This window comes from Lichenostomus cassidix, chromosome 8 (genome assembly GCF_008360975.1).
Source record: "Lichenostomus cassidix isolate B80296 chromosome 8, HeHo_3.0, whole genome shotgun sequence".
NCBI classification, from domain to species: domain Eukaryota; kingdom Metazoa; phylum Chordata; class Aves; order Passeriformes; family Meliphagidae; genus Lichenostomus; species Lichenostomus cassidix.
In genome coordinates this window covers 11,424,871-11,448,533 of record NC_139489.1, presented here as the reverse complement: position 1 = coordinate 11,448,533, position 23,663 = coordinate 11,424,871, and the positions used below count along the sequence as shown (strand labels likewise).

The 23,663-nt window shown below is 39.0% G+C and overlaps 2 protein-coding genes across 20 annotated transcripts in view; one reads left to right on the top strand and one right to left on the bottom strand.

Moving 5' to 3' along the window:
- Positions 1-10,721, top strand: part of FUBP1 (far upstream element binding protein 1) — a 34,774-nt gene extending 24,053 nt beyond the window's left edge. For all 8 annotated transcript variants that reach the window (XR_014853727.1, XR_014853733.1, XR_014853732.1 and 5 more), the window contains one exon: positions 9,793-10,721. Coding sequence is in view for 5 of the 8 variants with exons in the window: in XM_085067887.1 (XP_084924013.1) it covers positions 9,793-9,810 (18 nt within the window). In the remaining 3 variants the exon portion in view is untranslated. The remainder of the gene's footprint in view (positions 1-9,792) is intronic.
- On the bottom strand, positions 727-23,663 carry NEXN (nexilin F-actin binding protein). 12 transcript variants are annotated; one of them, XM_085067873.1, is made up of 14 exons: positions 23,646-23,663; positions 16,268-16,349; positions 14,994-15,185; positions 14,771-14,852; positions 14,536-14,684; positions 13,168-13,209; positions 11,843-12,037; positions 11,590-11,763; positions 9,093-9,278; positions 4,957-5,157; positions 3,482-3,703; positions 2,252-2,437; positions 1,315-1,672; positions 727-1,206 (listed from the first exon to the last, which is right to left on the bottom strand). In XM_085067873.1, the coding sequence occupies exons 2-14, from the start codon at positions 16,292-16,294 to the stop codon at positions 1,193-1,195; spliced, it is 2,028 nt and encodes a 675-aa protein (XP_084923999.1). In that variant the 5' UTR covers positions 16,295-16,349; positions 23,646-23,663; the 3' UTR covers positions 727-1,192. The 12 variants fall into 12 exon arrangements, with proteins under 12 accessions (XP_084923999.1, XP_084923993.1, XP_084924004.1 ...); XM_085067867.1 differs by lacking the exon at positions 23,646-23,663 and adding an exon at positions 23,063-23,278 and having other exon boundaries at positions 4,957-5,154; positions 16,268-16,345; XM_085067878.1 differs by lacking the exon at positions 23,646-23,663 and adding an exon at positions 23,063-23,277 and having other exon boundaries at positions 16,268-16,345.

Genomic DNA, 23,663 nt, shown 5'->3' with positions numbered 1-23,663 from the left:
AGCAGCCTCTACTTCTTTGAATGAATATCACCCACAAGAAATGAACTAAAATGTTGGTGTGGTTATTAGTATTTACCCTAATTCAAAACATCATGCAGCTTGTTACCATTTTTTATTGAGGCAGAAGAGTGACTTTCAGTAGGTAGCTGTACAAAGAAAGTCAGATTCAACCACAGGAAAATTTCTTTTTGAAATGACTGTGTAAATGTAATTTACTGCAGCTTACCTTGCCTTTATTGTCAAGGCCTGTACACGTGTGCTTTGAAATGTGACTTTTTTTTTGTAAAGTTACTCCTACAGAAGCTGAATGGTTCAGACCTTGATGTGAATGGTTCAGGTGGTGTTAGCAGAGTGACATAAATGTTGATGTCAGGAGGTCTTAGAGAAAAATAGTACAGTAGCCTTAAGAAGACGATGTTTAGAAATATGGCATTAAATTTACTGCGTTAAGATTGAGAAAATAGGCACTTTATGAAAACATTCTTCTTAAAACTTTTTTTTTTCCCAGCTTTAAATACGAGCCCATCATAGATGTCACCACCTGTTCCTGTGTCATTTAATCAAAGAAAAAAATCAGAATTTTTACAAGCAAGTGTTGGTGCTATGAAGACTATTAAAAACCTAAGTGAGATTGTTTTTTATTATCAGCTGCACAGGTCAAGCAGAGCAGAACAGCTTCAATGCAAGCCTATTTTAAAACAAAAGTAATGCTTTTTGAAACAATGGTGAGCAGTTACATCATTTTTTATTCTTTAAAAATAGTACACCTGTGCTTTTGAATATCAATAAGTATTTCCTTTGCCAGTTCAGTGCCCCTGGGATAAAGTAAAACAGCTTGAATATTCAGTGCTCATGCAAGATACACCAACAGATTTACACTACTACACAAGTTTCCAGATTGTGTATTTAGCTTTATTCTGTTACACAACAGTTGGTCTTCAAATGCCAGGAGCACTATGATAATTCATCTTTTTCCTTTAGTTGATCTTTCATACATTGATTTCTTTTTTTTAGCCGTTGATACTAATTTTTGCATTGAGTAGGGAACTCTCACAATTTGAAGGGTATCCTTATCTGATGCAGGAATGACAAGTAAATGCACATCCTTGCTTTCCTTAGTTGGCCCCATCAGAGAAAGAGATGATGCAGTAAGAAAGTTGAGGGGAAGAAAGATTCCAGCTAAAGTAGAGCATTAGTAGTCATCAGCTAGAAAACAGAAAAAGGGTTAAGAGAGACAGGGAATTAGATTTTCAGAACAGGAAAGATGCAAGACGACTATTTGAGAGTTAAGCAAATGAAAATACTAGCTCTTACTTTCGATGGTGAGAATACAGGTGCTAGCAGCTGAGCCTCTGTTGTTGACTGCTTTACACATGTATTCCCCTTCATCTTCTGGGAAGGTTTCTGGCAAGTAAAGGCAATAGGTTTCTCCTCTTTCAATATATTGATAGTCCTCAGAGTCCTGCAACATTTCCCCCTCAAACCACCATGTAACTTCAGGTTTTGGTTCTCCAGTAATTTTAACTGTAAATCTCACTGGTTCGCCATCAACAACTGATGTGTTTTTCAGTGACTTCTTGAACCAGGGAGCTCCAGATCGAGCTTGATCCTCATCTTCACAACTAGAACCATTAATAATGCTTCCCTCTTCTTCTTCCTCCTCTTCCCTTTTCTGTTTTAAAAGAAGTTGATTTAGAACATTTAAAGCAGCAATAGCACTGACTGCTAGTGATACATACTTGATTACGGACTAGTTACTGTGTTTCTGAGAAGGAAATTCCACATCTGTCCTCACTACATAAAAATGCACCCAATCTGGATATGCTACAGGCAGTAAAATGTGTTTTAATGAGGCTGGAATGTTGCTGTAAAATACAAGCAGGAATGTAGATTCCATTTTCAGACTATTTAAGGGATGTCACAACCTTTCTTTGCAGTGTTTCGTACTCTTCTGGAAGTGTTCAGGCCAGGTTGGATAGAGCTTTGAGCACTCTGATCTAATGGGAACTTCCCTGCCTACATCAGGGGAGTCAGAATTAGGTGATCTTTAAGGTCCCTGCAACCCAAACCATTCTTTGATTCCATGAGGAATATGCGCAAACACCAAAAGCAATTTTATATTACTGCAGCAATTCTTAGCACCTGCTAGAAGAAGAAACGTTCCTTTTGTAACTCTGGTAGTGTTGCCAACGGTGGTAATTAGAAGCTAAGTTAAATGACAGGACTGAAGATTTTATTTTGTGATTTATACCTTCTGCAATGCTGCATCAATTTCTTTTTGTTCAAACTGCATGCGTAGTAATTTCTGTTCCTCAATCCTTCTCTGTTCCTCTTCTTCTCTGGCTCTTGCCATTTGCTCAAAACGAGCCTTCATGTTTACTTTGTGAGTAAATGGAGCCTCAGATTTCTTGGCTGGTGTCACATCTACATCATCATCCTTGAGAAAAAATAATTAAAAACAGGACTTAACTATTATTTATTACCTTTTACTTTTATGTATGATAGTGAAACTAGTTTTGTCATAAGGTTATTTAATATTGAGTGTAGGGTAAGTCTTGTGATAGTTCATCCCAGGGATAGGACAAGATTTTTTGCAAAAGTAATTTCAAAAATGAGAGGTAGAAAAACGCTCCCTAAAGTTTTTTCATCTAGAAGTTGAGCACATTTTGGCAATTGTAAATCCTCAGTGACTGGAGTTTTTTGTGCCATGATGTTAGCGTAGGTTCAAGGCCACACATACAGTTGACCTTATGAAAAGAATTAATGCCAATCATTAAATTAGAAGCTCAAAAATAGGACACACTTTGAGCTGATGCTGAAGTGACTGCTGTGGAGAAGAGCCAGAATGAGGCTCACATCAGGCTTACTACCATTAAAATTTATTGCTGTCACGAAAGTTCACACTGGGCTTACAGATCACAAACCCTTTTTGTCAATGGTCTACACTCAGCTCCATTTCTTGGGTTTTCCCCTCTGGAAAACTGAAGGTTCTGGTTTGAAGTATAGATAAGTAGCATCCTCTTCTGCTCTACCCTGAGGAGTGAGTATACATGACAAAGACTTGATTTTCAAATGGTACTGTTATGGTTTGGGAATCGAGTTTTTTATTCAATTTGTACAGTGGAGAATGAATTAGAGTTAAGAAGGAGAAGAAATTCAAGTGATGATTCATAGATAACTGTCAGGTATGGATGTTTTAGGCCCTCAGACTAGCAGGTTACAGGTTAAGATGCCAAATGGCGTCTTTGAGCAGAAAAACAGATCTCTGTGTGACCAAACAACTGATAATAAACTGGTGCTGTTTATTTTAGGGATGCTGAGGTGTGATAACCCTAAGCATCAAAAGGAGGGAACAGGAGAGAAGGGAAAACTTAATTTTGCAAACAGTAAAATAATTTGATGAAAGCAGCAACATTGTCCACTCCTGGATCATTAGCATGCTGGTTAAATATGTCATTAACATATGCAGAATGAAACTTACCTCCTGAAATTTTTCAGCTTCCCTTTCTCTTATTTCTTCATCCATTGCTTTTCTCTTTGCTCGCTCTTCTTCAATCTTCTTCTGTATTTCTTCTTGAGACAATTGTCCTATTTTTTCAAACTTGCTTTTTAAGCTTTTTGCCTGAATAGAACCGCTTCTTTTTAGTTTCATTAGTTCTTCATATTCTTTGCTTAACTCAAAAGTTTCACACTCTTCTTCCAGCTGTTCAGAAATTACAGAATGTGTAAGATGGAAAATACCCTTATTATTTTTACTACCCATTCTCCCCACAGATGGTATAATGCAATAAATTACAATTCTCTTAGTTATTTGAAAGCAGTACAGCAACTTTTCCACTGTAATTTTTTTCCTTGCTATCTCATGATGAATGCATTTGTATCATACCTAAACTAGATACAGATTTTAAAATAGCTTGCTTGAATATGCCCTTTGGTTAAGGGTTGCTGTCAATAAACTGCCCTTCACAGACTCGCAAAACCAGACACCGACTAATACAAAAAACTTATCCAGAATCCGAAATTCACCTCTACTTACTTGCAATATGATATGAAGTAATCCTCTAAAATACAGCTATTTTGTTGAAAAAAAAAATACTGCCTCTTTAATCTTTTTTTTTAATTCAGTAAAAAATAAATGACATTTCAGGATGTCTTGGATGGAAAAAAATGCGCAGTTCTGGATCCTGTAGTCAAACCACATCTGAAGCTGTAATTATTGATATTTTTCTCCCTCCATTTATGACTTTGGACTGATTTTAAAGCTGTACATGCATTTTAGCTGGATGTCCCTCCTCTCCCTGCTTCCCCAGGATTAGTTAAGAACATCACAAGCTAGAACCTTTATTACTTCCTCGAGCTTTGCAACAAAAATAATAAACTAAGAATTGCCACCCACAGCCAAACTGAAGTGTAAAATTCATGAATGTGATATTTGGGATGTAAAGCAGATTTTGTGTGCAATTTTTAAAATCAACTGTGACAGTCTTCAAACCTTGATACACCAGTTAAAAAAAAAGACGAACCCACTTGTATTTCTTTTCTCATTAGGTAGCACAGTATTTTCCTGAGGAAAAGCAAGAATTTTGTCCTTTCCTACTTTTATTTTTGTATTGTCTTTTGGGATCTAGATATTTCTGTTCTCCCAATATTGTAAATACTACCTAATCATTTTAGTAATACTCCAGAATTTTCAGAAATTACTGCAAAACCAAATTACAAATTTGTAGCTGCTTCTTTTAAGGTGATAAGGGATAAACACAATTTCCTGGTAGATTAGTGCGAAAAATACGTCACTATACACAATGTTTTTAAAATGAAGTTGTCTATTTTTTTTCACATAATACTGAATGTATTAACTTATTTTTAAAAAAATGTATTTAGTCTTAAACATTAAGCTTGAGTAATTAACTGGTTTTTAATCCAAAGCATGCTTAGCATATAGTTTGATGTACCAACCTGTCCCATTTCTTCTCTCAGCTGTTGAAATTCTTGCCTTTCCATTTCCAACTTTTGCCGACGCTCTTCTTCTGTGCGCCTCTTTTCTTCTTCCATTTTTTGTCTCAGCATCTCCTCAAAATTAATTTCCAGTTTACCAGGTATGAGAGATTCTTGAGAAAACGTTTTAAACATTTCTGGTGATTCATCATCCAGCACCTGCTGGAAATTCAGAGCATTAATTAAATCTGTGATGAAATCACAGCATTGTTCAGACACTTCTGGTACATCAAGATAAGTGACTACTTTGTCACATCTGCCCCAGTACAGTCAGGTGTACCATGCCAGTGTGGGTATTCCTCTAATGCTGTGGGAAGGAGGGGTTTGGGGGGGTTTGTATTTGACTTTAGCTACAATGCTAAACTTCTATAATGAAGATTAAGGTGTTTTTTAAAATTCAATATTTTCCCTGTGAGGGGGAGGATGCCCTCTAAATGCACCTCTAGGACCTAAGCAATTCATTCTTGTTTACTTCAGACTATCATTAGACAAAGTGTTTGTGTGTAAATGTCATTGCACTTAACACTGAAGTACATTTATCTGTAATCTCTTTTTTAAGCAATCTGAATTATATTTGTGTTCTAAAGCAATATTAGTATTCCCAGTGAGGATACCTGAACAGAACGTTTGGAAGAAACTCTTCTTTGTGCACAAATTATTTTTGCGAAGTTATGTGCCCAGTTTAATGGTTAATACACCCACCAACCAGCAAGGGTTTCCTCCTTTCCCTGTCCTTGTCTGGCTTCAGAGTAGGGTTAGGCTTGGTTGGCATTAGGAGCAGCTGGTCTATTTTACAGACTAATTCATAAGAGGATAGTGGGGTCTAGGAAAGGCAGTGTTCATTACCTCTAAAGCAGGAAGTGTAAGAATTAATACTTTATCAGACTGAATTTTTTAAGGACTAAAATAGGAAGCCGAACACTACAAAAACAGCCGGTGGTGACAGTGAGTTGTGCAGGAATTTTAAAATAAGTTTGTGATAGAACTTACATGAATGTATGTTTGTGGATTTAACTGTATAAACTTACAGAGATTGTCTCAACAGGAATGTTCTGTAGGTAAATGTGAGGTGAGGTCAGGTACTGATCAGGTACTGAACTGGGGGGTGATGTGGCTTTTGGCACTATTTAATCAGCACGTTTGAAAAGCCTTGTGGCAAACAGAGGAGCTCAACGTGCCCTAAGTTGTAGGCATTCCCAACAGCAGTGATCAGTCAAATGATAGAAGTAATTAAAGGAGCAACATTTACATTTGAGAAAGTGTTCTAACTATCTTCATAAAGGGACAGAAAATAGACATTTCTAAAAGAGCCTTTGGCACTTCTTCTTTATTGCTACTTACTGCCATAGTAACCACCACTTTTCGCTGCTGTTGGTGTCACCTTGGTTCATACCACCCTCTTGACCTACTTTGCCCATATCCTCTTTATTGCCACAGTTCTTCCAGTAGTTTTTTTAGCCCAGTCCCACTCAAATTCTGCTATTCACTACAGATATTACTCCAGTTTTCCCTCTGAGCAAGCTTACAAATGGACTTGAACACCCCTATTTCTTCCATCCTTAATTTGTTTTGTGTAATATGAGCATATTTCTTGAAATTGTGTTTCAGACAAGTGAAGTCAAAAAAACAAAGCTGTAAAGTCTCTCCTATAATGAAAACTATGCCACATAGTTTTCAGAGGCTACCCATGACTAAATTAGCAAAGAAACATGGAAGTCTCTTGCTTGTGATGCATTTGTTCATAAGCTCACAGCTTAAGATACGAAACCTAAGTGGCCAGGAGAAGCATCAGTTCAGAATTTACCCACAAGTGTTGAAAAGCTGTGTGTGTGAGCAAACTGTAGCAGCTGTCTCTGTATTTCTGACTAAGTTGTGAAAAGAGGGAGCCAACTTCTCCCTGATTAAAAACCCTGAAGATTCAGCTCAGTTGTATGATGTGCAGAACCCACGTGGTTAGTTCAGTAAAGATTTTAGCTGTATTTTGTGAAATTAGGCCATACTTTTCCTGCAAAGTGGAAATGGTTGGTAGTGAGAAACATTTCTGTAACAGTCATGGTTTGCCACACAGTCAACAAATACTTGAGGGCAAATGGGAAAGATTCTGTTTTTACTGTGCTAAGACAGGTTTTTTTTGCAGTCTCTACTATAAAAGAGTGATGGGGATGAAAGACAATTGCGTCAGCGTAAAAGTAATCACACTGATACTGGGGAGCATGGAAATAGCACAAGGAAATGTGAAATAGGGAGATCCAAAAGGAGGTGACATTTGTGTTTTCCAGCCACAATACTACCATTTCTCTGTGTGTATACTGAATTAAAATGAATAAAACATTTAAAAGTTCCTAGAATAACAATTTAATGCACATTTTTACTGCCTGTGAAAGAGGGGATTACTATGCTTTTAAACATTTTTGGACATATCTGCATTGCTGCCACATTTTTTAGCTGTGGAAAATAAGGAAAACAGAGTTATATTCTGTTACAAGTAGTAGCAAATGTAGTGTTCGTATTCAGGATGCTACTTAACAAAACTTTCAAGTACATAAATGCTGAAAATGTATTTCAGTAGTTTTTTAAATTACAGACCATTTCACTGTCTGCAGTTAGAACAATCACAGTCTCTGTGCTGCATCTGATGGATTAAACCCTGTTTAATCAGTGAGATTTTTCTTGCCTGGACACTGGAGTTTAGGTTCTTGCTACACTGAGGCCAAAAAATGAGTTTCTCAATAAAAAACAGAAGCAGCACATACTTTGATGCTTTTAGTTCTCTACTGCCTTTTCATAAAAAATTGTAATGGCAGAAGTCTCCAGCAGCATTCTTTTATTGGTTTGGAGGTATTTTTAAGTCATTTTAGGTTCTGTTTTCTTTCTTTGGAGATGTGGACAGAGACTATTTTTCAGTACAGTATCAAATATAAATTTACATTGTAGCTTCTCTAGTTAGTCTTTCAGCACACAGGTCTTGGCTTTGGCCCAGTTTCCATGCAGAGGGAGCCCTGCCAGCAGTAGTTTTCATTTCTCTCCCAACTATTGCTTTGAATGATTAAGAAAATGTTACTAGGCATGTTCTTTCCCAGTTCAACCACAGAGGACAATGTAGGAAGATGCTACCAGATGACTGAGTTATTCCACAGTTCTAGACTGGCACACCCTGCCCTCCCTTTTGAAACAAACACTACTTAGTTTTAGTTTATATTTGTGTAATTTAATTTTGTATTTCCTGATATCCAACAATAAGTAACAGGCGTACACCCAAAAGCCTGCTGAATCTTGAAGTGGTTGGGATAAGTTATGAAGACCACAGTTAAAAGCTCTGTGACTATTTTTTTAAAAATACAAAATTTTAATATTTTTTTAAAATATATTTCACCCTCTGAAATTGGGCATCTTTCTCTGCTTTCAGGTAGTGTATGTCAGTCCTAAGCCCCCGAAAATTTGTCTCCATTATCAAACTTTAGAAGTCCTTGCATTTGACAGAAATCTGTGTTTGTCAAGGGGAGACAGTATTACAAATTGTTCTAATAGTAAACACAAGTTATTTTTTGTGTTTGTCTGAACAAACATTTAAATACTTTAAAAACATCAGTTAGCTGGGTTCAACCTTAATTTTTCCTTCCTAAAGAGCCACAGATGACTGAAAAAATTGTACTTGCAGTGAGCTGTTTTCTACTCTGCCATTAATTGTGCTTTAGCAATAAGAGATGATTAGTGGACACCCTGTAAAGGTAGGGGGGTAAACTTGGAGCTGTAAAAGAAATTGCTCTTCCAAAAAAACCCAGAACAACAAACCCTTCTTGTGAAAGCATTTTGCTTCCCAAGTTCATTGCATCTAGCATAATAATACCCAGTGGATGCGATACCTGGTTTTGACGAAATTATCTGAAATCCTCTCTAGGCTTGCTGTGAGGAGGGATTGTTCTGGGATGGTTTTTAGTAAATGAACTTGACTAGTTTACCCCATTACCTTCTAATAAATAGTGAGGTGAACTAATTAATGAAGGAGTTGAAGCCTGTATTCCTCACTTTCCCAGAGTTTCTTTCCAGTTTGAGATTTAGGTAAAAACTAAAATGTACGCGAAATCAAAATACCATACCATGTTCTTCCTTGCTTCAGCAAATGCTCTTTTCTCCTCTTCTATGCGTCGTCGTGCTTCCTCTTCTGCTTTTCTCTTTTCCTCTTCTCTCCTCTGTCTTTCCATCTCCTCAAAACTGAGTCTGAGTTTACCAGGGCGGAATTCTTTGACAGCATTTTCCGATTCTTCATCACCGCCTTCATTTATCTTAAGAGAATAGGGAGAGGAAGATTTAAAAAGCACTTACCCAAACAAAAAATATTCTTTATAGTAAATAAATTCTCCATTCCTTTCCCAGTGTTTTATAAACACTCTTTTCTCCTTGGGGAAAAAATGTATCAAGTTAGGTTGCTTTGAGAAACATTTTAATCTTTATTTTAGCCAGGGAAGGGAGAAAAAAGTTTTCAGTATCCTCGATGTAGCTTTTATAAAGTCTGTTGAGTGTGTAATTCAAAGAATAATGTGTTATCAAGAAGAGGCTGAACAGTTAAGTACATACTTTATGGTCTCATTGTTGGATCAGTTACTGTAAATCACTCTCTATTCACTTTATTTACATCACTTTCATAGACTTTTATACCATCAAGTCTTTTTGTTTGTTTAGAAATTGTTTTCATCAGTGCACCATTTAAAGAAATGCTGTAGAATCTTATAGCAAAACTGAATCAATTAGCATTTTGTTATTATTCCAGACTGAGATTTTTGTTTCTTTTCTTTTTAGGCATTTAATCATCACTGAAGAAAAGGAATTGAGATACTTTGATCTCTTCACTGTAGTTTGTCTCCAGTGAACACTTATCTGCTAAGAGAAGCCTGTGGTTTGCAAACTGTAATCAAGAACCCCTTTCACAGGACATCCCAGAGTACTTTATCTGTTAATGGAGGAATTAGACTGGGAACTGTCAGAGTACTGATAATCCAAATGTCTATACTGCGAGCAGCCCTGGGACTGGTATGTGGGGTAGCCCATTAAGGGAACTACAGAAATCTCTTATTTGAAATCCATAAGGGAAAAACTGAAAGAATTGAAGACAATTAACTGCGGAATTCTTAAGAAAAAAATTACTTCAAGTTTTGACAACCACTGGTCAGCAGGTACAGCTGCATGTTAGAAAATTTCTTTTGATGTGGAGAATTTGTAAATTATATTACTTGATAAACAAATGCATAAACATAAGGAAGAGAGATGTAAACTAATCTTCAGTTAGAACACCTAAGTGACTTCAGGAAGTTCACTCTCTTTCAGTTTCTTTCCTCTTCTTCATTAGAATCCCTTTCCCAACCACAAACAAAAAAGAAAATAGTGCATTATTGACATAATGGCAAGGTTATTGGTGTGAAACAGCTGATTTATTGGGGGTGGAGAGGAAGAAGTAAACTACAGTTTGGGTATCAGCCTAAACCTAGAACTCTCTCAATATGGACCAGTTGGGAATTTGTGTCTTTCAGCTTTCTTGAAGTTCCATGTTGTTGGTTTTGTTTGTTTCTGTAGAATATAAATGTCTTGAATGTTTTTGAAATATAATCAAAATAGTGATCTAGAGCTGTTTTTCCAAGACTGTTCATGCATAATTATACTGTTAAAGTTAGCAAATTCCCATAAATATTTTCCAAGTTTTTATGTAAGATTAAAATCTCATTTCTTGTTAATCTTGTTTGTATGTGAATTTTGTGTGGGAATTAACGAAGTCATAGTGATCATGACTGTACAGGGGAAATCTATTCAAATACAGGATTTTAAAAATGCTTTTTGACATGCAGTATGGTAAAGTGAGGAAATACAGAACTAAACTATCTGGTTATCTTAGGTTAATACTGAGTATATGATTCCTTCAGTATGATCAAAGAACAAACTGTATTGAGGTCTGTTTATAGGTGATCTAATATAACTCTGAACTACAATAAAGAACACATCTGGATGCAGTTTTCCAAGTAATACAAAACAGGATCTGTGAGCTGCATTTCTGACAATTTGGTGGACTTCATCTAGTAATTTCTAGCATGTTGTTGTTTATGCTAGTACATACAAGAGAGCTATCTGTTTTTTTTTTTTGCCTTTCTTCATAAGAGGAGAGCTGTAATTGATGTGTATTATTATCACATTTACAAATAAATATGGGGATAAAAAATAGCATTCTGTTACTACAGAATATTTGCATCAAAATCTGTTACTGAAACATCTGCAGCACTACTTAAGAACAAGAGACAATCATCTTCTTGAAGACTTACAGCCTAAGGTACTACAAAGTGTAGGCAGAAAACCTTGCAAGTTCCTGTCAAAATCAAAACACCTGTATTTCTTGGGTTTGCTAAAAAAATGTCTAAAACATTATACCACTGTGGTTACTGAGTTAGAGCGAAGGTCAAAAATGTCTTTCAAAAATTCATTTTCAGACTCTTAACAGATTGAAATAAAGTTAAGGAATAAGAAAAAAGAAGAATCACATACAGGAAAGAATGTAAAAGCATATATCCTATGTGCAAATTCTGTACCAACATGAACAAAGCATGTATTTACCATTCGCTGTCTGGCTTCTTCAAAGGCACGTTTCTCCTCTTCCAAACGCTGTCTTGCTTCCTCCTCTGCTTGCCGCCTTTGATTCTCCTGTCTTTGTCTTTCCAGTTCTTCAAATGTTACTTTCAGCTTACCAGGAGACAGAGGCTCTTGAGTTTCATCCTTTTCATTTTCACCCTGTGTAAGAAAAATGAAATAGTCCTATCTTAAGCCAATAAATACCTATTTTGCAGGTATTTTTGGACAACTGGTTTACCTTGACAAATGAAAGGCACTTGGGTTCCTTAAGGAATTGGTTTTGTTCCTCAGATTTTAGCTTCATTCCATCATCCTGTGTCTTTCTTTGTTCTGCTCTCTCCTTTCCTGTGTTCTCAGAGTTTATTTTCATCTTCCCAGGTGTCTTGGTGGGTTTTACAGGCACTACTGTAACTAGCAGTGAATCATCTCCTTCCTGTCCAAAAAGATATTTATTATATTTTCATGAAACTTGACTTCTAGATAGACTCATTTCTTAATGAAACTGATGTTTTACCCTGTGTGCACCACAGCTTCCAAAAGATTTACTTGTATTGAAAAACACAAGAATAAATCCGTCTGCCTCTGGCAGTCACTAGTTTTCTTCTAATACCTGAAGAGTATCAAGACTGAAGAATTATATTTTAAACATAACTGCTGGCAAACTCCTTAATTTCTTTATAGATTTTTCTTAACTGTTAGCTATAAAACCTCAAGGTTTGGAAAAGAACAGGTGTAATTTTGAATACACAGCAATTGTAACCACACTCTACTTCCAGTCTTCACATTTGTTATGTAAATGATAATAAACTGTGGCTGGAATAAGCCAATAGCTCAATAGAGAAATCTGTAATTTGCCAGGCACAGTAATCGTTTTTTGAAGGTTGTTGCTGCTTCAGATCTCTTTTTACAGTTTAATTGCCAAAATATATTTTACCCATTTTTTTTCACAGAATACCATGATTAACAGAGACACTGTCGAATAAGTTAAAACTGATGAATTTGAGGGTTTATTTTTTTCTTTCCAAACTGTAGTAGGAGTGTGGTTTTCTTGTGTTAGTGACAGACAATAGGACCTTTGGACCCAGCTTTTTGAAATTAAACATTTATTTGCAAGACTTAAAATCAAAACCCATATGGTAAATTAGTAAAAAAAAATAAAGTTAACTGAGTGAGGTGTTCGAACATCTGTATATTGTCAGAATCGCCCTTTAATTTCAAGTTTAAGGCAAAGAGCTTTTAAGATAATTCTTTGCAAAGCCAGAGGAATTAAAAGTATCATTCCCAATACATATCAAATAATTCTGGTGGCTTTGAATATTTACATTTTTGATACTTTTAACTAACCACAAAGTATTCATAGTCCAGGCTCTGTTTCAAACTTCAATGTATTGATTTCAAATACAGATATAGTTTCACATACATTAAAAATTTGTTAGCTCCTTGGTTTTGTACTTTAATTAGGTAGTTGTGTGCCATTTTTTAAGTTTTCCCAACCCAAATTACAATAATAAAACAAAGTGAATAAAAATGTAGGTGAACATTTCTTTAAAAAAATCTGATTACCTCAGCTGCTGATTCAGTTCCCGTATTGTTAAAGTCATCAATCTATTAAATGAGAATTTCATATGATTACATTAATTTGGCTCTTTGCCTTAGAGTTGCAAACATAGAACTGGAAATTCTTTTTGTATCAGTGATATGTATGTAGCACTCAAATTCACAGAGATGATAATGACTGAACCTCTGCTGGAATACTTCAGATAGGTTAGCTTGTCAAGGAAGAGGCAACATGACGTAAAACATCTCACACAAAGTCTGCTAAAGCATTCTCAACACAGTGCTGGACCAAGAACAGTACTTGAGATGTCCATTCTTCATTTAAACCTTCCAGAATTGTGGGAGAAAAAAAAACTAAAGCAAGGTCATTGATTATTTTTGATTCAAGTGACATTGTCTTCCCCTCAACTCCTAAAAAAAGCCTAATGCTGTGTTTGCTTGCTATGGCATGTCTGTGTTATGGTCTAAAACTTACATGATTTCTAAAATTCTACATGTATGTACTTCTGCCTTGCAGGCTAGATTAAATATTTGCAAGATACAATGCCAATTAAAGTCCAGTTTTAGCAACATTAAAAGTTGTAGTGGAAGAGACTATCTGAAAACTGACTTCTCCTATGGCACTGTTTTTCATTTCTTAGAACAAATTCAAATCTAAATTAGGTACTACTACCATTTGATAAATAGAAACTTGCCTATGTTTTTAATCTATCATTTAAATGCTTACTTTCACTGCAGTTATTTGCAGGACTGAAGAAAACTTGCAAAAAGAATTAAGTTTTATATCCCTTCACAAAATTCTACAAGAGACAGAATTTGCTTTGTTGGCATTGACAAAAGTTGGAGTCTGTTCATATATATATATGCAATGATGATTCACAAAATGGCAAAGAAATAAAACATGATCTGGATCTTAAGCATTTATGATTTTTCACTGCATTAGTGTCTTCTCATTTTTGCCTGCCAGTGGCATTTTCTTGCTACTTCTTGCTTGCCTTAATTTATGCAACTGTATTCACTAACTTATAAGCAAAAGTTGTTTAAAGTAAGAGTTGATAAAATACAAGAAACATTTTCAAATTATTTTAGTAAACTCATATGCATATGACACCAAAATTTGTGCCTAATTCTCCTAACCAAGTTTATGCCTGCCTGGTTTCATCTGTAACTCAATTTTAGAGCTTAAAAGAAAACAGTTATTGTAAAGAAATGAAGAGTCTCAACATTATTTCTCACTTCCACCCCACTGAGCATCTCCCATGTAAATCACTATTATCAGAAATCTAAAGATCAAATCTTTCTGATCAATACAAAACATTTTTCATGTTTATTGTTTACAGTTACATCCTGACTGTTGTGTTCAGATGAACATACCTCCTGTGCCTTTTTTGCTAATTCTCTTTGAATTTTTCTTTTCTCAATCATGTCTTGTTCAATTCTGCGCTTTCGTTCTTCTTCCGTTCTTTTTCTTTCTTCTTCTTGCCTTTGCTTCTCCATTTCTTCAAACTTGCCTTTAACAGTTCCTGTGGACAGGAAATGCACAGCTCAGCAGTCACATCTAATACTTACCCAGTGAATTCTATGGCCTTTAAAGCTGGGTCTCTCTTACCTATTAGCTTTGGAACATAACCCTTTTCTATTTTAGATAGTTTGCTGTCATCGTCTTCATCAGAGCCAAGCAGTTCTTTCATCTAGTTGATGAAACACAGAAAATAAACTGTATTTATAACTTAAATAAAATCCCAATATTATTATCTTAAAATAATGTGAATAGATTTTCAGATATAATATTAAATATTAAAATAACACAAAATATTAGCAAAGAAAATAACCTCCTGCTTTCTCCTGTTCCATTCTCTCTCTCTAACATATTGTTCTTTTCTTCTTTGTTTTTCATCTCTAGATCTCCTTTGATTTCTTTCTTCCCTTGCTTTCTGCATAGCTTCAAATTTATCCTTTACATCACCCTTGTGAAGCTTGGGCACATAGGACTTTTGGACGGGTTTAGATGAAGAAAGCAGAATCTTGGTGAAGATATAGAAGAAATGAAGATAAGAAAAAGAAAGTTGAAACAGATGGACAGAAATATTCTGATAGATTGGATTAGAAAGAAAGTAAGAGCATAAAACAGAAGTGCAATTGATATTATGAACTTTGTGCCATGAGCCATTATCAGTTCAGCATCACTGTATTTGTTCATAAGCAGTCATAAACACTGTAATATTCAAAACAACATTTAGTATTATATTAAACTATTAAATTAGATACAGATTTCTATTGTTCCTTTCAATCTTAAGCAGTCACCAAAGAGACTCTCTGCCCCTAACATTTAAAACAGATATTAAGACACAGACATATAATACAATATGTATAGGGGTTTTCTGCAACACTTCAACAGCCATCTACAGTTTTTAAAAAAACAGTAATATTTCTCAATTTAAAACTTCCAATATATTATATGCTTACTTTTTTAATAGTTAGAGCAAACCAGAAGCCGAGTGATTTTATGTTATGAAGTGCAAAGATCACTGGACTAGCAGGGCTCTGATGCTGATACAGCAAATGGACACTTCTTTGCCAATGATTACTCTGGGGGCATCCAAACACCAAAGGTTCCCTTCAGAACTACTGTGAAGTTTTCTCTTTTTACCTTGATGACAGCAGGAATGTTCTCAATAAAGTAATACTGAGAAAACTGGCTAAAAACATTCCATCTTTCATATTTTTCCACCAACACCAGAAGTTACTGTTCCTGCTGCTCAGTAAGTCTATGTAGAAGAACAAATATTTGAAGTTGCCTAGTATATTTACATTTTAGAATCAGATGTACATGTTGCCCAGAATTTCACCATCAACATTTAAAACTTCTTCATATTTCATTGTCTTTTTTTGCCCTCCTCCTTCATGCTTTTCTACTAAGGATATAATTCACAGATTCCATCAAATCTTATGCCACTTACAAGTCCCATTTCACTGTCTAAAAATAACAGCAATACCAGCAGACTTCCAGTATAATTGTCTTTTACAGTTATTTGTAATTATTATTTTTGCAAGCATCAGTTGTAAATTATTACATTGCCTTGATTACTTTAAAATTGGTACATACCTCAGTTTTCTGTGCAATGTCATTCATGGTTACTGTATTGTGCTCTGCACCTGGTATATTTAAGATGGCTTTCAGTTTCTACCTGAAAGAAATAGTTGTAGTTATATTCCTTTCTTTTCCTTTTAAATCATGCTTTAACCATCTTCCTGTAAATAAGTTTGCATAGGCTGAAATTGGTGTATCACAATTTCACTTGGTCCTCTGAGGCTTCTGAAGACATGAATAGGTTCTAAGTATGCCACAGTAATTAAAAGAACAAGCTTATGATTCACTATTCATGCTCATAACTCCTTTATATAGTCCTAGATACTGGGTTTTAATTTCCATTAAAAAAAAAGCAACAACTTGGAGCCAAACCCTGGCTGGTTGTTGCAAAACTGCTGTTCCCCTGCTCATGGCAGCAGCAGCAGCAATGTCCCCCCAGCTCCGTGCCCTGGCCAAGCTGGGACCTGAGGCTGCAGGAGCTTTGCCAGAGCTCAGGCCAGGAGCCCTGGAGCTGCTGCTTCACTCTGTGCAGCTGCAGGAGGAGAGAAGGGCTGGGGAGCCACCTGGGTGTCCCATGAGTACCAAATAATGCTGTCCTTGCTCCTTGGGCTGTTCCAGGGAACACTAGTGCTAAAATCTATGAGATGGGATACGTAAGCCACACATAGATAAATTATTTGTATAATTTAATTGTGATCTGGAAATTGCATAGCATTTTTTAAAAGCAAAATTGTTAGAAATTTCAAAATATTTACTGTATTTACTAGGAAACTAACCGAAAGGTACTTTTCCTTTTTTTTTTTCTTTTAAATTTCAGGTCTATCAGAGCTTGTGGGAGGAAGCTCCAGTGCTACTGCTGTCTCTATTGTATAAATCCTCTGAGTCGCAGGAAAGCCTAAAAAGTCAGTGTGCCAAACATGGTGCAAATAAGGGACTCAAAGACTTGAAGTAAAAATGCTGGAAAAGTAGCTTACCACTGGAAGGGACTTCTTACTTGTGGTTGAGAGGAGCTGAAGTCAGGGGCTTTCACTATATGGAAAGTTAAGCTCTTTATCTTCAAATTCTCTAATTCTTAATTGCAAATGGATTATAAACACAGAAATATTTATGTGGTTTTAAAAATAATTGAGTTGGTTTCACGTAAACTCTTCAAAAATACACCAGGATCACCAATGCTCACTGGCACTGCTGTAGCTACACAGATGGAATGGGATTCTTAGATATCATGGGATGTTTTTCCCAATGAAAACAGTCACAACATATCCAATGCCTGCCTACAAATTCTAAACTCTTCAAATTTGGCTTCAACAGAGATGTTCCAGAGAGCACTCTGGTGTTGCCTTTCAACAAGTTAGTATGGAAAGTCACATCACCACCACCACCCCACTCCCTCATTTGTAGACTAACTGGAATCCAAGGCATTTCAGTTTCTCACTCGTGAACACATGAACAGATAATCACTAAGTGGCAGTTCCTATTGAGACTGTTTCATGGTCTAACAATCAGCATGTTAGAATTCTGTGGAGTCTAGAAAGGCAGATGACTGCATTAGCATTCTGTAGCCTCAAGGTCTCTATAGGTTTTACCATCCACTTGTACACTGTGCAGCATTTGCTCATCTCTGTAAGCTTTAGATAACTGCTTCTGCATGTAAGCAAAATCCCCACTGTGATCAGTATAACCTTAAAACTACTTAAAAGTCTTCTGACTTCCTTTTTTTTATAAGCAGGTCTTAGAGAAAGTTCTCTGTTCTCCTCTTTTGGTACTCTGCTTTTTTAATCTTAAAGCTTCTTCCCCAGTTGGGGCTGAAAACTTTTAGTCTTGCACTGAACATACAGCAGCTGACTCAGAGGTTTACTGCAGGAACCCATCAGAAAACAAAGGGATGTCATGAACTGGTGCAATTCTTGCACTGAAGTAGCCTGGGACAGAGACCTTCTAGCCTTGACATAGGGCTGGAGCAGAGAAGGAAGTCTCAAAGATAATCTTTCACAAGAAATTCCATTTCACCTCAACACCTCAAGGTAAGGTTACCACTAATCTTGATGGCAGCAATGTACCCCATCAATAGGGCTTCATCTTAAAGTCATTTGAAAAATAACTATTCCAAAGGCTGGTTTATTATGTGCAATTAATTGTAAGAAGATGATGTTTATGAGTCAAGACTTTGTCTTGAACCTTTCTGATAGCTCCAATTACCTGAACCTCTTGACAGTGGGATAACAAATCTGAAATTTTCTTCAAAAGCGCGAATGTTGGAAGAAATTTTCTTCACAAATTCCTGTCTGAACTTCCAAAATAGTGCCAGTCCAACAGGTTGTGGGCCTTCAAGATGGCAGATATGTTCCTGCCCTTTGGATTACTGCCATATCTGCTATTACTTTAGGCTACTTTCCAGTTCATTGGCATCACTCACTCTTAATATGTTTGAAGGTTAGCCAGCTGGCTCTAAGGCATTTTGCCTCTGCAAGTCATCCTACCTCCACCTCTGATGCTAAAAGATATCGATATAAAGCACCAGCGCATTGCTAAACATGATACCACCCATGTTTGTGCTTTCATCCCTCTCCATGGCCATTAAACCTTGAGCAGCACCAGCAGCAGCACCCTGCCTCAGGCACCCCTCAGGACAGATGAATAATTTCCAATAAAGACAATACAAAATCTTTAAGGAAAAAAGAAGCACTCCTTGAGTTTTGGGTTGGGTTTGTCAGGCAGTGACCACGGCTTCAGGAACAACCACTCTGGACTGAAGCTCCTTTGTGTCTGCCTCACCATCAGGAGAGCATCACAGTCAATGAATTGTTGCTGAGAAAACCCAAGTGGCTACATCAGGAAGTCCTGACACCTATAAATTGTGGAAGAACAGTGCCTTCCTCATCTGCCAATACCTTTGCAAAAGTATGCAGTAACAGATTTTCCAACTCAAGAAACCTTGACCTACTAATTCCCTTTCGAGATGAACTAGTTATATTTTAAGCCGTGCATTTATACGTATGTATTCTTGTTTTGTATTTTCCCAGAGTTATCTAATAAAAGCAATTCTTATTTCTTAAGGCAACGAGTCTGCCTGTTTAGTTGCTTACTTCAGAAACTACTTCTCCTATTACAAAACTGTCCAATCTTATTATTCAGTCTCAAGATAATTTTATTTCTCAAGATAAACATACCTCAGCAGAAGCTGTAAGAGCTCCTCACTGAAGCTTACCACTCAAAAAAAAATCCCCAATGACAATTTTGAACATAGCCATGATCAAAAAACGAGTTCAGCTTCTTACCCTTTGCTGACCCAGTCTCATCACTCCAGCATCCACCTGACAATAGGGTAATTTTTTTCCTCTCCAGATTTTACCTTTCCTACAATTAAATGACATATCTTTGATAATGTTAGTCTGGTGTTACAATGTTTATACTGAAAGTCCCAGACTGCAGGGCCCCTTTGAAAGGTCCGCTCCTCAATTTAACCTGAATCCAGTGATTGATGGTCCTACCTCTGGAATTGGAAGGAAGAGAAAATGCCATTAAACTTGACTGGCTGTCATAGAGAGAGGGATCTCTAAGTTCAAGTGAAAATTTAAGCCAATGATGCATAAGAAGCTAAGCAACAAATTAGAAATATTCTGTAAAAAAATTAATTCATTTTCAAACATCTTACTCATTTACCGTAAATGGACTAGTGATCACCTCCAATATGCCTCAATCTGTTATGATCATAGCACCTTTTCAACTTTTCATGTACGTTCCCTAAAATCTTTCTTTAGGCAAAATGAAGTGGAAAAAGAAACCATTAAGGGGACACAGAAAGTTTGATAACTCACAAGTTCCAAAATCCATCTCCTTAAATTTAATTAATTTCCATTTCTGAAAGCAGGTCAGAGTCCTCAACTGATAAAAAAAAAGTTGTGCAGCTTTAACCAGATTAAAAAAAAACTTCCCATAAATAATAAAATAAAAAAAATTCTTTGTTTTCAGGGGCATGATAAACATCCTCACATGAGACACAAAAAATACCAGCAATTTTCTGAACTGAGCAGTACTCTTTACAATAGAAGTATGAAGTCAGGACTTTAAAAAAAGGTCCAGTTCCTCTCCTCCTGAAAGGAGGCCCCCTGCTCTCCTGCAGGGTACTGTGAGTTATAAATAAGCTCTTCATGGCACAGTCTAAGTTACATTTACCATCTGTCTCCTCTTTGTGATCTACTTCAGGGAAGACTCCATTATATAAGAAAACCATACAATAAGAGTTGGAAACTCACTACGTGCAGCCAAAGCACCAAGGAGAGGAAAACAGTCTGCAGTGCTGAAATATTTAACAAAATATTAAACAGAACTGGAAAGAGGAGGGGAAATGATCATCATTTATGTCATTCCCGTAACTGGTCTGGAATGACACTGCCAGTTGTTGTACCAAATGACAGATACTGAAGTAGATACTAAAATTATCATGCATAGGGGAAGATCCTGAGCTGACATCAACCATCAGCTCCACTGAAGCCAGTGAGTTATGACAATTAATGCCAGCTGTCTACATTTCACATTTTGTATAAATACAAAATGCCAAACTACTTCCACTCACTTGTATTTCCTTCATTAAGTCTTTATAATTACACACCAGAATGCTTACCAACAAGTGACCCAAATAATTTAATTTAATACACAATCTTTTCCTCAATCTTTGAATTTATCACACTTCAACACTTATTGAGAGTCTCATATTGTTGTAGAATAGTCCTTGCAGATAGGTTGTTATGTATAAAAACATACTTATTATAAAGGATGCCTGTGTTTTATATCCCTATAAACACTCTTAATGCAACAGTGCCATTCAGCCCAGCTGTTAAAAAATGTAATCACCTTTCTCTGTACAAGAGGTCTGCTGGTTCCTTACTCTCTTCACATGCTATCATGGGGTACACCAGGCTCCAGAGCAAATGTAGTGTGGGTTCAGAGCCTGCTCTGGTAATGGGGAAGTCTGCTGAGATTTTCTTGCCCATGACTTCATGTTCCATGCCATCTGCTGAACCTAATCATGGTGGCAGTACTTGTGAACTGAGGTCCCCAAGAGAAAAATCAGCATATTTTGCCCCATGTCACAGTTCCTCCATTCCCCACTGTGTCACAGCAGCTGAAAATGAACTGTGTGCTTTGAGCTCTACTCTTGTTGACTTCACCGACAGGACTCCAGAGATCAAGGTAATCCAAATTCTGGGCATGAGGTGCTATTGAAATCTGCATCTTCCCTCCCCTGCTGACAGGACACACCCTGTCTGCCTCTCCTCAGAAGTGCTCTTGGCCAGCTGAGACTGAACAGAGCTGGTCACCCATGGCGGTCATGGCCCGAGCTCTGCCTCTTCCACAAAGGAGAGGCTTCAGGGCTTCCTAGAGAAACGCTGCTGCTTCCCCTTGAGCAGCCCTACCCTGCTGGAGGTGCTGATGGCTGCCAAAGCTGCTGTACCACCTTCACCTGAGCAGGTGTGGCTGCCTTTGGAGCACAGGAGGGTCACTGTCACTGCCTCCTGCACTGCTCCCCCGGTGCCATGGGCTTTCCCCGCTGCCTCCCCACAGCCAGCCTGACCACAGCGCTGCTCCTCCTCTAAGGGCTTCCAAAGCTGGATAACCACACAGAATAAATGCTTGTCTGACTTCTTTTGCTGAGAAAACTACTCGTCTAATATATTCCAAATGCAGTTAGAGAAAGTATTCCTTACTGATATCTTAAACCATCTACCCAGCTTTTGTATTTCACTAGACTGTGCTTTCCACATACACTAGTCATATTCTCATTCTCCTGCATGTTCCTTAATTGATACAGTTGCCCTCCAATTAGACTAATTATAATTCATCATTTCATTGGACAATTTTCTAGGAGATCTAATGTCTCTTAAGACCCGAGATCTAAAGTAAGAGTACAATGTTTTCTACCATACAGCTATTTGCTGAATAATTTTTGAGATTCTAACATGTTTCATTAAACATGCTTTTTTGGATATTTGTTGGCTTAAAAGAAGCCCTTATTTACCCAAAACAGACGTGATAGTAAATAAATAGTTTGCAAGCTGTTCAAGAAGCAAAACATTTTCTTCCAAGCCCCTCTGTTTGCCAGCAATCACTTCAGGGCGAAGCACTAATGTGCCCTCGCTGCTGAAACCACCACCGACACAACTGAGCTCCGCATGCAGACACGCGGTTTACGAAAGGCAGGGATTTATGAGATCCTAAACTAACTTTCCTGAAGCGCACATCACTCACCGCGGTCCCTGAGGCAGGGCGGGACAGCCCTCCCGGGCCGCGCGTCCCCCGGGCCGCCTCAGCGGGGCCGCGGAGCAGAGCCTCAGCTCGGAGCTGCTTCGGTTAAACCGCCGCGGCCGCGCCCGGCCCGGCCCGCTGCGTGAGGAGCCCGCTGCGTGAGGAGCCCCGCTGCGTGAGGAGCCCGCTGCGTGAGGAGCCCGCTGCGTGAGGAGCCCCGCTCGGCGCTGCCGGCACCGCTCCTGGCACCGCTGCGGCTACACAGCCCCTGGGCTCTGCCCCCGACCCGGGGCCCTCCCCGCCGCGGCGGCGGTGCGAAGGAGCCGCTGCCCCGCAGCGCTGAGGGCTGTGCTCGGCCCGGCCGCCGGCGGAGCAGAACGGAGCAGAACGGAGCGCTCCCGCCACGGGTCGGGGCGAGGGGCGCCGCGGGCAGCGGGCCGGGCAGGCAGCCCCAGCCCCGCCACACGCCGGGGATGCGGGGCCGGCTGCGGGCTGCGGGCTGCGGGCAGGGGAGCGGGGCGGGGGAGAGCCGCGCTGTGCTCGCGGCGGCGGAGCCGCTCTTACCTGTGCGCTGCCCGCGCTGCGGCTCGGGGCGCTCCGGCGGGCGGGCTGCGCTGCCGAGCGCCCCTTGGCTGCGGCCGCCGCTCCGCCGCTGCAACTTTCCATAAAAGTCGCGACGCGCGCCCGGCGCCCGCATTCCAGGCGAGCCCCGCGCCGCGGCAGCTGGCCCGGCCCGGCCCGGCTCGGCTCGGCTCGGCCCCGCGGCTCGGCGCGCCGTGCCGGCCCCTCGTTGGCCGTGCGGAGGGCGCAGCCGGCCCGGCAGCCCCCTCCCCATGGGCAGCAGCCCGGCCAACAGGCTAATTTTGGGCTGGAAGCAGCACCGAGCTATAAATAACCGGGGCGGAGAGGCCGGCGCTCCGCTGCGCGTCCGTGGCCGCGCCGGCCGTGCCGCAGGGCAGCTAGCGGGAGCTCCGCGGGCCGGCGGGACACACGGCGGGCACCGGGACACACCGCCGCAGCCGCCGCCGCCATCGCCCCGCCCGCCCCGCTCCCGAGCACCGCGGCTTGCCCCGGCCCTGGCCCGGAGCTCCCGGCCCGGTACCGGCGGGGCTGCGCCGTTCCGGCAGCCGCGGGTCACCCTACTCACCGCCGCTCGCCCCCGGCC

Coding starts and splice junctions, on each gene's coding strand:
- NEXN (XM_085067878.1), bottom strand. CDS start 23,164: ATGGAAAGTTGCAGCGGCGGAGCGGCGGCCGCAGCCAAGGGGCGCTCG. Junction 16,346..23,062: donor GCAGCGCGGGCAGCGCACAG/GTAAGAGCGGCT, acceptor TCTTTCAGGTAG/AAACTGAAAGCCATCTTAAA. Junction 13,210..14,535: donor TAGCAAAAAAGGCACAGGAG/GTATGTTCATCT, acceptor CTCATTTAATAG/ATTGATGACTTTAACAATAC.